General features: G+C 29.3%; 2 protein-coding genes across 3 annotated transcripts; both read right to left on the minus strand.

The window, feature by feature from the left end:
• Positions 1–4,142: 4,142 nt before the first annotated feature.
• LOC114402959 (calmodulin-like protein 8) lies at positions 4,143–5,256 on the minus strand. The gene is made up of 4 exons (XM_028365669.1): positions 5,042–5,256; positions 4,656–4,816; positions 4,476–4,556; positions 4,143–4,378 (listed from the first exon to the last, which is right to left on the minus strand). The coding sequence occupies exons 1-4, from the start codon at positions 5,115–5,117 to the stop codon at positions 4,247–4,249; spliced, it is 450 nt and encodes a 149-aa protein (XP_028221470.1). The 5' UTR covers positions 5,118–5,256; the 3' UTR covers positions 4,143–4,246.
• Positions 5,257–9,231: 3,975 nt separating this feature from the next.
• On the minus strand, positions 9,232–12,724 carry LOC114403164 (GDP-mannose 3,5-epimerase 2-like). 2 transcript variants are annotated; one of them, XM_028365947.1, is made up of 7 exons: positions 12,523–12,724; positions 11,394–11,804; positions 11,182–11,275; positions 10,955–11,084; positions 10,694–10,826; positions 10,067–10,274; positions 9,232–9,693 (listed from the first exon to the last, which is right to left on the minus strand). In XM_028365947.1, the coding sequence occupies exons 2-7, from the start codon at positions 11,801–11,803 to the stop codon at positions 9,538–9,540; spliced, it is 1,131 nt and encodes a 376-aa protein (XP_028221748.1). In that variant the 5' UTR covers position 11,804; positions 12,523–12,724; the 3' UTR covers positions 9,232–9,537. The 2 variants fall into 2 exon arrangements, with proteins under 2 accessions (XP_028221748.1, XP_028221747.1); XM_028365946.1 differs by lacking the exon at positions 12,523–12,724 and adding an exon at positions 12,356–12,473.
• Between the last annotated feature and the right edge of the window lie 2,898 nt (positions 12,725–15,622).

The following is a 15,622-nucleotide window of genomic DNA, read 5'->3' on the forward strand; positions in this document are numbered from 1 at the left end:
TCTCTTTGCACCTTATGAATTGGGAGTACTTCCCTAGCTACTTCCAGATCTAAAAAAACTGAATATAGATTTGCGCAATTAGAAATTGGATTAATTGTTCCTCTCTTTCCCCAACCCCCTATCATATATAGATATATCGATCTCTATACCTTAGCCACTTTTAGTTAATCAATAAATACAGATCCTTGTCTCATAGTCATAGATGTTTGTACTGACACAATCGAAGGTACTAAATTAATTGCGCTGCTTTTCTCTAGATTTGATTATAAATTGTGAAAACCATTACACTGCAGGATATGGCTTGAAAACTGCATGTGTATTCTATGAACAGATCTAGCAAAGACCATCATTTAATTTAGTCCTAACCCATATTTAAATGGAATGAACTTGGTCCACTTAGACTTGATTGAGAGGGTTATATAGTATCTATATAGGATATAGTTTCACTAGAAAATTTTCATTTACATGCCATATTACTCTGCTAACTAAATTTGATGAAAATTATCTACAATTTTCTGGGTGAAGATTTGTTTGGGACACTAGAAGGAAAATAGAAAGAAAGAAAAATCTGTGAGAATGTATGTATCTTGTCTTTTCATTCTCTATTTTCTCTCACTTCAATGTTGTTTTCCAAAAGAAGACTACCTGAAACCAGTTTGAGCATTTAGAATGAAAGAAAGACAATTGAATCTAAGTTGGGTTGATAGACACTATCAAATAAAAAGGCACAACGGACATTTTAGGAAGATCAGTACATATATAACATTTGGTTAAGTAGCTAGTGGATAAAACTTTTAAGTTTCCGCACTTCATAGATCCTTACACAAAATGCATGGTTTCTATATGCATATTTCGCATGTACATGATATATGCGAAGTAAATTTAATGGCTAAACAGTCTCATTGTTGAAAACAAAGAACTAAATATAGTTTCAATTCAGCTTTTGTTGAGAGGTTGCACAGCCCAATTTAATTATATCAACTTGTAAGTATTCCTCTGTTATTTAGACTTTTTTAAGGAGAAAATGTTAACTCCTTTGTATTAAATTTATATATAGGTATTAAGGAAATAATTTCTGAAAAAAAATTAAGATATATATATATATATACACACACATAAATTTTAACTTAAATGAGAATTTTAATTTATTTTTTTATTTAGTTTCTTTTTTCTATAAAATTTGTTGATAAAATTGTTCAAACTCACACATCATCTATGTTGATAACAAGATTTTATGAATATATCTTATTATGACTATTTCATATGTGGACCAAAATTGTGGGAATATATGATTATTTTACAGAGGAAAAATAATAAAGTAAAACAAAATACTTTCTTTGATCTAGTTGGCTGACTTGAATTTTTTCCATGTGAAGGAAAAACCTTGCTTTCATAATTTCTCCATCAATGGCTCTCACCGGTGCGGAGGTGGGCCCAAACTTTCTTATAATATCATTGGTGAATTTCAAATTTAATAATAATATATTTTATATTTCTATGTTGAAAAAATATTTATACATTTCAAATTTAATTATAATATATTTTATAATAAAAAGTATTTATTTTATATAAATTTTTAGTTATATAAAAAAAACTTTTATTTTCTGCATGCTACTAACTCTTATTTCTAATCCTTTATATAAAAATAACCGTATGTATAAAAATTTAAATAATTATTTTAAATGAGAGTATTTTTAGGAGTTGTTGTTCAACTAAATTTTTTAAGGAATTATTCTTGAACTTTTTAAATAATTTTTTAACATTTTTATCCCATTCATTTTATCATTTTTTATCTCTATTTATAAATTAAATTTTAATATTTTTTAAAAATAAATTATCATTAATTAAAAATAATTTTATATCACAATTAAAAGGTTTATCATAAATATAAAATATAACTTATATGTTTAAAAATATTTATTTTTTTACATATTTTTATTATAATATGATTTATATATTAAAAATATATACTTATTTTAATTTTTAATTTTATAAAATAAATATTCTTCTTATGTGTTGTATATGTTAATTAAAACACTAGCTAATTTATATGATTTTTTTTTTTTTAAAAAAAAGTGATCATATATCTCGGTGCTTCACCTTTCGTCCAAGTTCCAATTTCCATTTGACCAGGGTGAGATGGAGATTATGATCATTAATTATAGACCCTGATAGTGAGGCACTGCCCTAACTTTCTTCAACCTTATTAAAAAAATGATTCCATCCTTCTGTGCCAGATTGTCAGGATCATCTAACAGATGACACTAAGCAATAGCATATGATGGTATGAGGAGGATTTTTTTCCCCTACAAAGTTTGGTTGATGGGCATGGGTGGGAGATATCTCTATTTTATTTATTTTTTCTTATATATATTTATTCACTTTAGATTTCATTTAAAAACTCTAGTTAGCTCAACTCCGCACTCTAGGGCCACAAAAATATACTTTCCAGTTCACAGTTGTGTTATTTAATGTGTTTATTTTTCTAAAAATATTTCATAGCCAACCCTTAAGTTGTATATATCTTGAGAGAAAAAAAAAAAGAGATAAATAATTAATTTGATTGATAATATAATGTGATAAGAAGAAAAAGATAAAAAAAAATTATTAGTTGAGTGTTTGAAATTTTTAATTGTTAAAATATAAACATTTTTTTTCTTATGTTGTGCTGTGGATCTCTCTTTCCTTGTTGATGTAAAGAAACCTACAAACTTTAGTCAACGGACGTTTCAATATGAATATTCTCCACCCACTCCAACGAAGTTTTTTTTTTTTTTTACAGGAGAAATCAGGATCATTAGATTGTTATGTAAAATTAATCACGAGCTATGATGTCATAGGAAAAAATTACTGTAGCGGATCTGAGAGTTATACATTTTTCATATATAATTATATTATTCATATATAATATTTCTATTAGTTATTCATTTTTTATTTTTTATACACTAAGAATAAAAATCATTTCATCTCAATTAATATTAAAATAAAAACTTTTTTTTGTTAGAGCAACTCTAATTATGTAGATGCTGTTGAATAAAAAAGTTTAGTAATTTTAGAATACCAGTTATAGAGTAAATGAGTTCTAATAGAAGTTATTTATAAACAACTGCAATCAAGGTTGCTTAACTATAAAAAAAATAATAATAATAATAACCATTCAAGTCAAACTGAGAGTTTGAGACCCCATTAAAATAAGTTAAGAACTAAAATTTAATTCTATCACTAGAATGAAAATTAATGACTGTTCAAAATACCCACTAGTTAAAAATCCAAAATGAGACAATTGATGCTTCAATATACATTCAGGTTGTGCATGTACATCACTATTAGTTGTTTTGATTAATTAGACAACTAATTAATTATGCTTTTGAGTTGTTGCTCTCTGAAATCCATTGAGGAAAGCACGAGATCACCAATGACTTGCTGAAAAGCCCTTCAGATTCTAAGAATTTATTAACCTGAATCTCATGGATGCATTTATCCAATTCAAGTTGAAGCAAATTGTTAGGATACTCAATGCAAGAACCTTAGGCTAGCTTTTTAAGGGGAAGTATAGACAACCCTAACCCTCAACTAATGTTTTAAAATTCGACTTGGACCTGAATCTATGTGGATGTATCTATTTTTCATTTTTTGTTTATAGTTTTGTATTTTTTAATTAAAATATAATTAACAGCTTAATATATAATTTATTCAAAAATATATAAATTCAAAATATAAAAAATAGTGTGATTAATTACTTGCAGGTTCTCTCAAACCCAATAAAATTTAATAGGAATGAAAATGATTATTAAAATTTTAACCATTAACGGATACAAGTTTTAAAACATAACCTTCAACAATAATATATATATATATATATATATATATATATATATATATATATATATATATATCCAATTAATTAGGCCGCCCTTATCTTATTTTCAATGTTTTTTATAGACAAAATTATTTCTGTGTCCTTATCTTATTTTTAAGCAAAGTGATTTGAATATAAACTGAATTAGGGAACCAAGTAATTAACCTTTTGCTTCATTAGTAAGTAAAATGCTTGTTATAAGGGAAATTTTAGATAGAGTCAAATAATTTTATACACATTGTTTTTTCTTTAAAGGCAAATATTTTACTTTTCGCATTTCACATATCATCGCGAATAACAAACCAGAATGTCATTTGCATTTGTTTCATAAAAAAAAAGTGTCACTTTGCATTTATTGATCATTTGAGCTATTAGTATAACAATTAATTAAACCGTCATCATCCTCATGAACTCTTCATAATTAACTCGTCCATCACCGTCCAAATCAGCCAGTCTGATCATATGCTCCAGCTCTTCTTCTGTGATCTTCACTCCAATATTTCTCATCGCAGATAACAACTGTACATAAAAATCAATTATATATGATTAATTACACTAAAGTTTATGGTCAAACAAATTAATTAATTCTGATGCTTCTGTAAGAAGTTAACTGAACCTCAGTGGGTGATATGTAACCATCTTGATCCTTGTCAAACAGTTCGAAAGCTTCTTTTAATTCCTCTTCTGCTTCACTTTGCTTCTCGATCGATCCATACACATGCATGCATTATTAACATCCATTTTCAGCATTACTCATTTATAATTGAATTAAATTAATTTCTTGATCTACACGCACCTTCATTTTTCTGGCCATGAGATTCAAGAACTGCCCAAATTCTATGGTTCCACTGCCATTCATATCCACTTCATTCATCATGATTTGCAACTCTTCCTTCCTAGGATTATTTTGATTCAGTGTTCTAAGTGCACTAGCTAATTCCTCCATGGTTATGCAGCCTTTTTAAAGTAAATTACGTAGCACATAATTACATGAGAAACGCAAGTCATTTCATTTGAAAAGAATATAAAAAGACTCAAAAGAGAACAAATTCAAGGACAAAACATGCATGCAAACACCAAAGATAAAAATAAAAAAAAAAACACAATGACATAGAAAATTAACTAAATTATGAAACTACCAAATTATATAAGTTGAGAGGGACGGTAAGAAGGGATACACACCGTCTCCATCTCTGTCAAAAAGACAGAAGGCTTCTAGAAACTCAACAATCAAATCTTCACTCAGCACCTCCTTCATATTAATTAACTGGCTGCAGAACCAACACAACTAAGCACAAAAAATTGAGAGGAAAAGGAGACAGAACAATAATAGAGCACTGGAATGGTGAAACAAAAATAAAAGCAAAGGCACGATGGTTATTTATATGCATATATGCACCAACCGTCTAAGTAAAGACTCAATCTATCACAAAAATTATGAGGGGACTTCTGATTGTTATTAATTACATGCATGCACCAACCGTCCAAGTAAAGGCCCACCAGCTAATTATGGGAAAGAAATTGTACGAAAGTAGGAAATGAGGTTAGCAAGAGCCAAGAGTTAATTACCTCTTAAATTGCTCTACTAGTTAAGACACTTCATATATCTATCATCTAAATTTGCAATGACCCTAACAATTCAAACACTGTTCCACTATTTTCAGCACAATTTGGGATTTCTCTTTGTCCCGAATCTCCAAAAGTCTTTCCATGTGACTTTTCTGTGAAGGGGTGGCCTTACACTATTGATGAAAATCTCTATGGTTTTCCTAGTTCCCACTTCCCATTCCCACTGTCTAGCGTGAAGGTGCCGGTGCCCAATTTATGTGCCATATCACTCTGCTTGTTCTTATCATGGCGCAGAAATTACACATAATGAGAAAGAAATTGATTTATATATCTGCCGTTTTATTAAAATTGCGTTAAATATAGAGCATGTAGCTAGTTTTGTTTCTTTAAAGTGAAAGACAGTTTTAAAAAAGAGATATAAAGTTATAGAGGAGCTAAATACTATAAAATAATAAATGAAAGGTAGAACTTATTAAGTTTTTTTTTTGTCAAGTTTGATTTTGTGATTATTAATATATTTCGATGTGTCTCTTTGGAGGTACAGGGGCTGGGGGTGCTACCATAGTTGAAATGTTATTCCTTTTTTTTCCACATGAGCTTACCTTCTCGTTTTTTGCTATAAAAAAACAAAAAAAGCTCTTTTTTCAACATATTTTGGTCCAGGAGTGAGGGATGTGTGATGGGAGGATGGGATTTTGGGATGACAAGGGTTTGGACTATTGCTTTTGCTGCATATTCAGCTAACTCTTCATAACTTCATTTAGCTACTAATTTTCAAACCTTAGATTGAGAACTAATGTCCTCTTCAATTGAAAGGATTCAAATTCAATTTGCCCAACTTCTTCAATAATCTCCTTTTTTAGGTTAAACTAAATTCCGAAAGGCCCAAAGATGTAGGCTAAATAAAAATCCAAAACCAAAGAAAAACTACAATACGCAAATGGACTGGCGAATTTCAAATCGAAACCATTAACGCTCTACTATATTTCAACACTAATATACATTTGTATTTGAAATTTTAATCAATGGATAATTAGTAGAAAAGGTTAAGATGCATAATTTTTTAAAGGCTACATGTAAATCCCTAACTCATACACTAATTTATTATATTTTTTCAATAATACTTACAAGATTTGTAAATTAAAATTTTTAATATCATTATTTTATTTATTCTATATAAAATAACGTGACTTAATTTATTTAATAAATAAAAAATCTTATAAATTGCATTACATTCATAGTTTTAGTCCTTTTTTGGATTATTTGCAGCAAAGAAAATTCAAGTTACTATATTTTATTCTTAAAATAAAAAATAATAATTAAAATGATTAGATTACATTAGTTGCTAAAATATAGAAATTTTTAAATAATTTAAAACCTATAATTAATATGCTTATTAATTCATTTACTTTAAAATGTTTTATAAATAATAATAACTAAAAATATTTTTTAAAAATATATGGTTAAATTTCAAATAATTCACAATTAGTAAGATATGAATTATGACATATATTTCATAAATATGATGTTTCATTATTTTGTTTATAAATAATACTATTTAATTTTTATATAAATGTTACATCTATAACATTAAATACATACATTATTTTACTTGCTCAAATCTAGTTTATTATATTTATTATATATATATATATATATTAAAGTGAAGAAATAGTAAATTATTAGTTTTTAATTTAATTTAAAATATATCGTAATTTTATCTTTATCAAAATTTAAGAAGTAATCTGAACCTCTTAAAATTTATAATTTAATACAAAATTCTGTGTACTTAATTTTGTGACAATCCTAATCCTATGCTTTGTGTGGTTCACTGTTTTCCACAAAGTCTCAGATCAATATTTAGCCTCACAAATTAGTTGATATACATATTCACGATTCAGGAATCACAACTTGTTTGGACCACTTCAATCTTCATCCAAGAAGAGAAAAGATGATTGTGTTTTTTTCTTTTTACAATTTCCTACTTGGACACACATCAATACGCACGTGAAATTGCTTTTGGTGGAACCCGCCCGGTTAAAATTGGAAACACGCTGTCATTTGTCTACGAGGATATGACCAAAGCCTTGTTTGTTCCATCTTTCTGTTCAATGACAAAGAAAGAGATCAGAAAAAGACCGACATAGCTTAAGATGATTAAAACAAAAAACTAAAATGAAAAGATTGTTATGGGCTCCATTGAGATCTGATATGAGCTTATATGTATAATTCAAAAACAAAGAGGGTGAAAGAGTAGTTAGATGGCAAATATTCCTCAATCTTAGAACAAGGATGAACGTATAATTAATTTTTAGTGCAAAGAAACTAATACTTGAACGAAGATTTTCAAGTATCTCTAATGTTTCACAATTGTGACTTAAATACGTTTTGTCCTACACCATCCGACCAATATGGCTCCCCAAGATTGACTCACACTTGAGCATTTAGACTCAATATTTGTGGGTTGTGACTAGTCCAACCAAGAATAATCATTGAGTCAACTTACACTTGTCAAGGGATCAATGGCTAGTGACCCCTCTGAGTATTTCAAGAGGATTGTACTATCAAGAACACATCCAATACTGTTAGGACATGACCACAATGTTAGAGATGCATAACAATGTAATCGTATATTATATGGAGCTGCCCCACAGACGCGTGGCCTATAAGATCCAATGTGAGAAGGACACGTATATAGGATTGTCCACTTATTTTTTCGTAATAGGCAAAATGTATATATTGATGTATAAGGCATAAAGGGTGTCCGATGACACCACTTATAAATAGAGGGGATTGCATGACCTTCTTTAGATTCATGATTAGGCAGAGACATTGACTAAGACTTAAACTTTGGGCACTCCGTTTGCTCTCTGAGATGCTCTCCAACATCAAGATGTCCCTATAGGTTTAAAAGTACAAGTTGTAATGTTAAAATTAATAAAGACTTTAATTAAAATATAGTAACAATTTAAAACTAATTTATATTATTATTTAATTATAAATTATCATGTATAATATAATTATTGAAATTTATACTGAGAAGAGTATTAGCAATATACTTCATTATACACTCTTTTTAATACACTTTATTATTGATTAAGATTTATTAAAAATTTTAAAATTAAAAGACAAATTTATTAAATGAAAGTGAAACTCACTAGAATTTGTAATTTCAATCAATAGTACAAAGTGTATTTAGTGTATTAGAAAATGTTTTCCTACCTGCCAACATTTCTCTTTGTAATAATTACTTTGAAAATTATACCTAGAATGATTTGTTAATTACTTTAGTACCTAGATGGTTTTTAATTAATTAACAATGTAAGTTTTATTTTGATAGTGCATAAAAATTAACCTCATAAAAATTAACAATGTAAGTAGTATCATAATTAGTACAAAAGAAAAGTACATTAGTTAGTAATATTATTTTAGAAGTATTTAAAAATGTGGAACATACAAAATATTTGGAGTATTTAGTATATAGGCAGAAGCATATACCACGGGCTGATTCTTCCTGCTCAGTTTTTTTTTTTTTGTCTTTTTTTTATGTGAAGATAATCCAAAGAGTACAATAGTGCATATGTGGCTCAAGTTTTTTAAAGAAAAATAACTTCCCATTACATATGAAACGGATTTCCCACATCTCCCACATATTCATTTTAACCGTATAATAAACCACTTATAATCTCTCCCAGTCTCACATAAATGTAGGAGACATTATAAGCTCTATGCATAGTGCCTTTTTTTTTCCACTAGTCAGTCTTACAGTAAAATCACTACATAGAACATTCAGAGATACCATATTCACAAGGAAGAAAAGATTATTTGCTTACTAATCAATTATTTAGACATCAAAATTCAAAACAAATAATTTAGAGCTTCTAGTGCAGTAAACCACCTTAAGCACCACGAAGTGCCTTAAAAAACTATATAAAATACATTAGGAACATCAGGGCTTCCGATTCAAACATGAACAACCAGCAGATACATAAGAAATCCTTAGCAGCTAATTAAAAATAACCAGATACCGCTATTTAGTTGCTGTATATAATCCAACTCTTCACTTGAAACATTTAGGTGAATACTACTACAGCCATATGTTGACCACCTCATTCTTTGCCATCTGCTGCTCGAAGTGAGCCTAGTTGAACTGGGGCTTGAGTCTGCACCACTTTGGAAGACCCATACACTGATATATCAATACCTTGAGCCTTCTCCTTCTCGATCTGCTCCTTAATCCAGAAGTATGTGATCCTCAGTCCATCCTACAACATCAAAATTGAGACACTGTAAGTATACATAGAATCTTGAGGCTGTTTATCAAGATAAAAAAAAAACTGGGAAAGACTAAGGTAAACTAAAAAGATTTTCATCTAGAAAAGCTAAACATTCCATTAGAGCTCTTGAAGAAGTTAAAGAGCTCAAATTGGATATAAAAGTTTTTAAAACACAACACAAGGGGGAATTCATTGAATAGTTTTACACAGAAGGGAGAATTAATTTATACAAGTACAATAAACTGAGCATGGTGCAATTGACCTATAAGCTATGACTGTTCCACAGAACTTAATATGAGCATGGAACAAATTATATAGAGTGGAAATAAGATAATGTTCGCCCAATTCATGATATTATTACCTTCAACCTCATAGTTGGAGCCCAACCAAGTTTTTCTTTTATAAGTGTATTGTCTGAATTACGACCTCGGACACCCTCGGGGCCAGGAATGTGGTGAATAGGAATATTCTTGTTCTCAAAGCCAAGAATGATCTCAGCCATCTCATTCATGCTGACCATCTCATCGCTTCCAATATTTACTGGCTCTCGGAAATCAGATTTAGTCAATCTAAACAAAACAATAGACCACAATGCCAAGTTTTATCAAAGATTATGAAGTAACTGAAGAAAAAGATAAAAGATCTCCAAAATTGCTTGTTAAACACCATATTGTGCTCCCCTATCCAACCAAATAAAGCAAATCCTAAATTATGTAAAGGCAGAAATCTGTACTGTTGCCATTAATCCAATAGTGTTGAATGAGCTAATGATTTTTCTTTCAGAAAGCTCAATTTTAAACAAATGGGTTTTGCAAAGAAATCTATTAACAAAATTGACAAACTCCTTAAAATAACTAAACATAAAACTCTACTGACTCAATTTCCATCAATCATTAAAAGTGCAAGTTCAGAATTTCAATATTTAAACTAAAAACACTAGAAAGAACAAAAAAAATTAGCTATTAGCCACAAATCAGCCAAGACATACCTGAGCACCCCTTCAACACATTCATCAATGAAGGTAAATGATCGTGTTTGCAATCCATCCCCCCACATCTCAAATCTATCAGAGGAAGTGATAACTTTACGACAAAAAGCAGCAGGAGCCTTCTCCCTTCCACCTGTATGACAAAACAACAAAACACAAACTTATTAAATCCAAAAGGTTACCAAAACATAAAATGTCTACCAATTTACCCATTTGGTAAAGACAAAACTATAAAAGTTTTCAATTCAGTGTAAAGCATGCCTTTCCATGTCCCAAAAGGACCGTATATGTTGTGGAACCTCCCAATGCGGCACTCAATTCCAAAATCCTTGTTATAGTGCTTGCATAACTCCTCTGTTGCAAGCTTCTCTAGCCCATATGCATCTTGTGGCTAAAAACAGTCACAAAATTAAACACATTAATCCCAATCCCAATGTGAAAATCAAGAACCAACATAAATTGAACAATTGAAAAGATCACCAACAAACCTCAGCTGGCCATGCATCAGACTCCTTCAAGCTAACATTAGTTTCCAACTGTTTGAATTCAGGGTAGATACAAGCACTAGAGGCATAAAAAAACCTGGAAAAACATTTTTTGGAATGCATAAAACACATCATCATATAATCAAAACAGACACCACATCATAAAATGTTTAGTCACAAAACATATAATTGAAATGATATGGACCATCACTAACCTCTTAATGCCGTTAATCCTGGCAGCCTCAATCATGTTGAAGCTAATCATTGTGTTGTTGTACATAATGACAGAGTGGTTAGACTGAATAAAACCCATCCCACCCATGTCTGCGGCAAGATTGAAAACATGATCAACCCCCTCTGTAACCTTGAGGCAGTTATTCATGACCCTGAGATCAACAAGATGGAATTCATCACAGAACATGTCCTCAGTCATGTGCTCATTTTTCTTCCAATCAGAAGCAATAATGTAATGCCCCTCTGTCTTGAGGCGCCGAGCTATGTGTGACGCGATAAAACCCCCAGCACCAGTGATGGAAATCTTAAGCTTCTCTGATGGCCAGTAAGGCTCTCTCTCAAGATTCTCATAAGTGTATGCACCATAGTCAGTTCCTCCAGCACTTCCCATTCTGCACACCACATTAATTTGGCGAATGAACAGAAAATGGTTAAGAAAATTAAGTCCAAAACATTAGCAAATACTCCATAAACAAAACAATTTTCACTGTGAGGCAAGGGTGATGTGACATCAAGGAAGAAGAAAAGTGCAATTGAGGAAATTTCCACTTTTTAAGGAATAACAAACCAGGCTGAAAAACACGGCGAGAGTTAGGGGAAAAGAACGACACACAAGCGATACAACACATGCTGGCACATGAGGGGTATTAAAATGCAATTAATTAATAGAAGCGAAAACAATTAACTCAATATAGTTGGCACTTAAAAAAAAAAAAAAAAAAAAAAGAGGTATGGAGGATTAAAAAAAAAAAATCCTCCGACCAAAAGAAAGGGGGGAAATTAAACTAAAATATATATTTCGTCTTTAGGTAAAGAGTATTGAATTGAAGCAAAGCATAATATACGTATATATAACAAGAAGCAAAGTAGTGGGTGAGAGTAAAACAAAAAGGAATGATACGCAGAGAGGGGAAGGAAAAAAACGAAAACGAATGATCCATACAGAAGGCACGGCAAAACCGTTACATGAGACGTTGAAGACAAAGCCATGAATGAGTATTCAACGTTTAAACCCTAAACATGGATGATAAAAATTTAAAAAAAAAATGTGTTATATAAAGAAGTGGTGCAGTGAGAGTGAATAAAAGGGTTGGGAATTGAGGAACAAACCTGTGAGAGGGGTTTGAGATAATATATGGAGAGAATCAGAGAAGGGGATAGGAAGTGAATTGAGAGGGCATGGGGAGTGATGGGAATGGTATATATAGGATGAGAAGAAGGGAAAGCCACTCGTTTGTTATTTGCTCACAATTGGCTAAGTACCACCCACCCACACACACACAGACACAACAAATGTTTCTTTCATTTCTCGTTCCTTCCTCCACCCACAAGACAATTATCCAATGCTTTTATTGCTTTAAAAAAACCTTGCAAATTAGTCCTGTTCTTTTAAATTATTTTCCTACTGTAGTAGTGTTTGGGAATCATATCATCAAAGGTGTCGTACGAAAAGAAATTTGGTACGGGAGACGCATTTAACACGTTGCAAACCCAAAATGAGGAAAATGCTTCAAATTTACCAAAGTTTTCACAATTGACTCCTTTAACTAATATTTAGGATTTTATTTTCGACTTTAATATAAAATTACACATGAAATGGATCGGGTGAGAGAATGATTGATTAGGTGTGAAACAAAAAATCTTAAATGTTTCCACTTTCTTGGTTGAAAAAAATTATTATAATTTTTATTTTTTACTGTAATAAATATTAAGAGTTTTTACTTGATGTGTCTTTTTTTTTAATTAGAAATATATTTCACATGAGAATATTTATTTAATCCAAAATCATACCTAAAATTTGAAGTCTATATCCACTTATTTACTAATACTTGATGTGCCTTTATATATAATTAGAATTTTAGAATTTACTTATAATAATGTGAAAGATTTTTACACTATTATCTAGTTATAAATTGTTATATAAGATAAATTTATTGACTTTCATAATAAAACATTAAAGATTTATTTGTTAGTTAACATATGATAGCATGGGATAAAATATAAAAGTGAGATAAAAAAAATGATAGAATAACAATAGAATAAATTTAATCTTATGAAATATTTATTACACCAAGTAATATTATGATGTTATTTTATTTGATTCAAATTAAAACATGATTAGTGATGACAATATCAACAATAATAATAGTGATGATGACAATATCAATTAATAATGACAATGACAATTTTAACAATGATGATGACAATAATAAAAATGATCCTGATAATAATGACAACAAAAATAATAATAACAAAATTGGTAATGATAATTGTGATGACAATAATAATAATAACATTAATAATAGTGACAATGATGAATTATTAAAATTAAAATACAACTGACTCTCAGATAAAAATTTGGAATTTTTTAAAACAATTCAAAACATCATACATCAAGATAGCAAGATAAAAGCCACTTTATCTGAAAATAAAAGACATCTTATTTGATATTTAAATTAAGTTTCGATAAAATAAAGTTATGAGACTAATCATTACCTATAATGGACCTAAAAGATTGAAGTTAATTTGCAGAAATATTCTGGAGGCTTAATTACAGTGGATATAAAAATAAAAATAAAAAATCAAATTCTCGATGCACAAAATATAATGTGAATTAATTATAAAGAAATAACTTCTTAAAAATACTATGTTCAAAATTAATATTTAAATTTATAATATAAAAACGAATAAAACATTTTTTATTATATTTTGTCGGAAGCCCTTAAGGTGGAGAGATATCTACAATTTTCAAAGGTAGTATATGAGCTAAGTTTCAAACAGTAATTCACAGCAATAACAACCTGAAAAAGACACTTCTGAATTTGACTATAATTTGAGGTTGTAGACATCTATTACACAAAAATATAAATTTTGTTGTGAGGTTTGTTAGGAGACAAACATATATAATTGCCCATATACATACTTGCAAGAGTGACTACTTCTCTAACTAATTTCGCAATATATTATAATCCTTCAACTTGTATTCAATTTTCCATTGATAGTGAAATGAAATGAGTTTTCTTCTATAAAAAGAAACATTTTTTATCTTGTGTATTTTTATTTTAAATTGACAAATAGTATAAAAATATACGTGCAAATAATATATGAAAATTTAAATCGTACAATTATCACTTTAAAAAATATATTTAAGATAATTTTTAATTAATTAATAATATAAAAAAAACTAAAGATGTGTCAAAATGAAAATCTTAATCTAATGGGTACAGTGTCACGAGAGCAAACCGTGACGTAGAGGTTGGGTTGATTGAAGCCCATGTTTGGTGGGCCAGTGTAGGGGGTCCAATGGGACAGTGGAGTAAAGTTGAAGTGAACATTTTTGCCATATACAATAGAATTCAAAGCCAGAGACGAGAAAGGAAGCTACTTGGAAGCTGCTTTCCCCTGCCTGCAGTGCAAGTAGCTTCTACTTGCATTGCTCACACCACTTATCATTTCAATACAATTTCTCTGTTTGAAGGATGGACGTATCATGCACTTTTCTTTTCTTTTGTTCTTATTATATTTTTTTTTATTTCCTTATAAAAAATATACATACAAAGTTTGATGTTCAGCATCTATTACTTTCTGATCAAATTGGATGTATTCCGGCAATAGTTGTGCTTTGTGTTAAATTAGAATAGTTATTTAGTTGATTAATTGTGATGTTTCACTTTTTTATATTTGATTTTATTTAAATTATCTTTTATTAAATAAAGATGAACTGCAATTCTTCTATACAAATATTCATTCTTTTAAAACATTTCTCTCATAAACTCTCTTCTCTCTTTTTTATCTCTTAATTTAAATTCCTTTGTCTCTTTACTAATTTAAACTAAATTTTCCTTCTCTTCTTCGATTTTATGAGAATTTTCTCTGATTTATTGAAGATAAGTTGTCCTTATAGAATAATAAAAAACCAAACATTGTCAATATCTATATTACATTTTTTTATAAAAAAAAGTACATTACAAATCATTTATAATCAATTAGTCACTTACTGCTAATGTCTTAAACTCCAATACAAATGAAATAACATTGTCATTTTTTCAACATTTTAAAAACTACTATATTATTTTACAAATTAACATGAATAAATTAAAAGTGGAGTGTGATTTGGTTCAGTTCAAATTTAGTTCAATAATAAAAAAGCTGAAAACCAAATCAAATCAAAATAAAAGAAATGTATTTTAATTTATTTTATTAGTATCAA

This window comes from Glycine soja, chromosome 20 (genome assembly GCF_004193775.1).
Source record: "Glycine soja cultivar W05 chromosome 20, ASM419377v2, whole genome shotgun sequence".
Taxonomy (NCBI): Eukaryota; Viridiplantae; Streptophyta; class Magnoliopsida; order Fabales; family Fabaceae; genus Glycine; species Glycine soja.

Bases quoted from the DNA above. Each gene is read 5' to 3' on its own strand.
- LOC114402959 (XM_028365669.1), bottom strand. From the start codon at position 5,117: ATGAAGGAGGTGCTGAGTGAAGATTTGATTGTTGAGTTTCTAGAAGCC. The intron at 4,557-4,655 runs GTGCGTGTAGAT...TCGATCGAGAAG, and splicing joins TCATGGCCAGAAAAATGAAG to CAAAGTGAAGCAGAAGAGGA. The intron at 4,379-4,475 runs GTTCAGTTAACT...TTTTATGTACAG, and splicing joins GTTACATATCACCCACTGAG to TTGTTATCTGCGATGAGAAA.
- LOC114403164 (XM_028365946.1), bottom strand. From the start codon at position 12,402: ATGGCTTTGTCTTCAACGTCTCATGTAACGGTTTTGCCGTGCCTTCT. The intron at 11,085-11,181 runs GTTTGTTGGTGA...GACTGTTTTTAG, and splicing joins CTGATGCATGGCCAGCTGAG to CCACAAGATGCATATGGGCT. The intron at 10,827-10,954 runs GCATGCTTTACA...TTTGTCATACAG, and splicing joins TCCTTTTGGGACATGGAAAG to GTGGAAGGGAGAAGGCTCCT.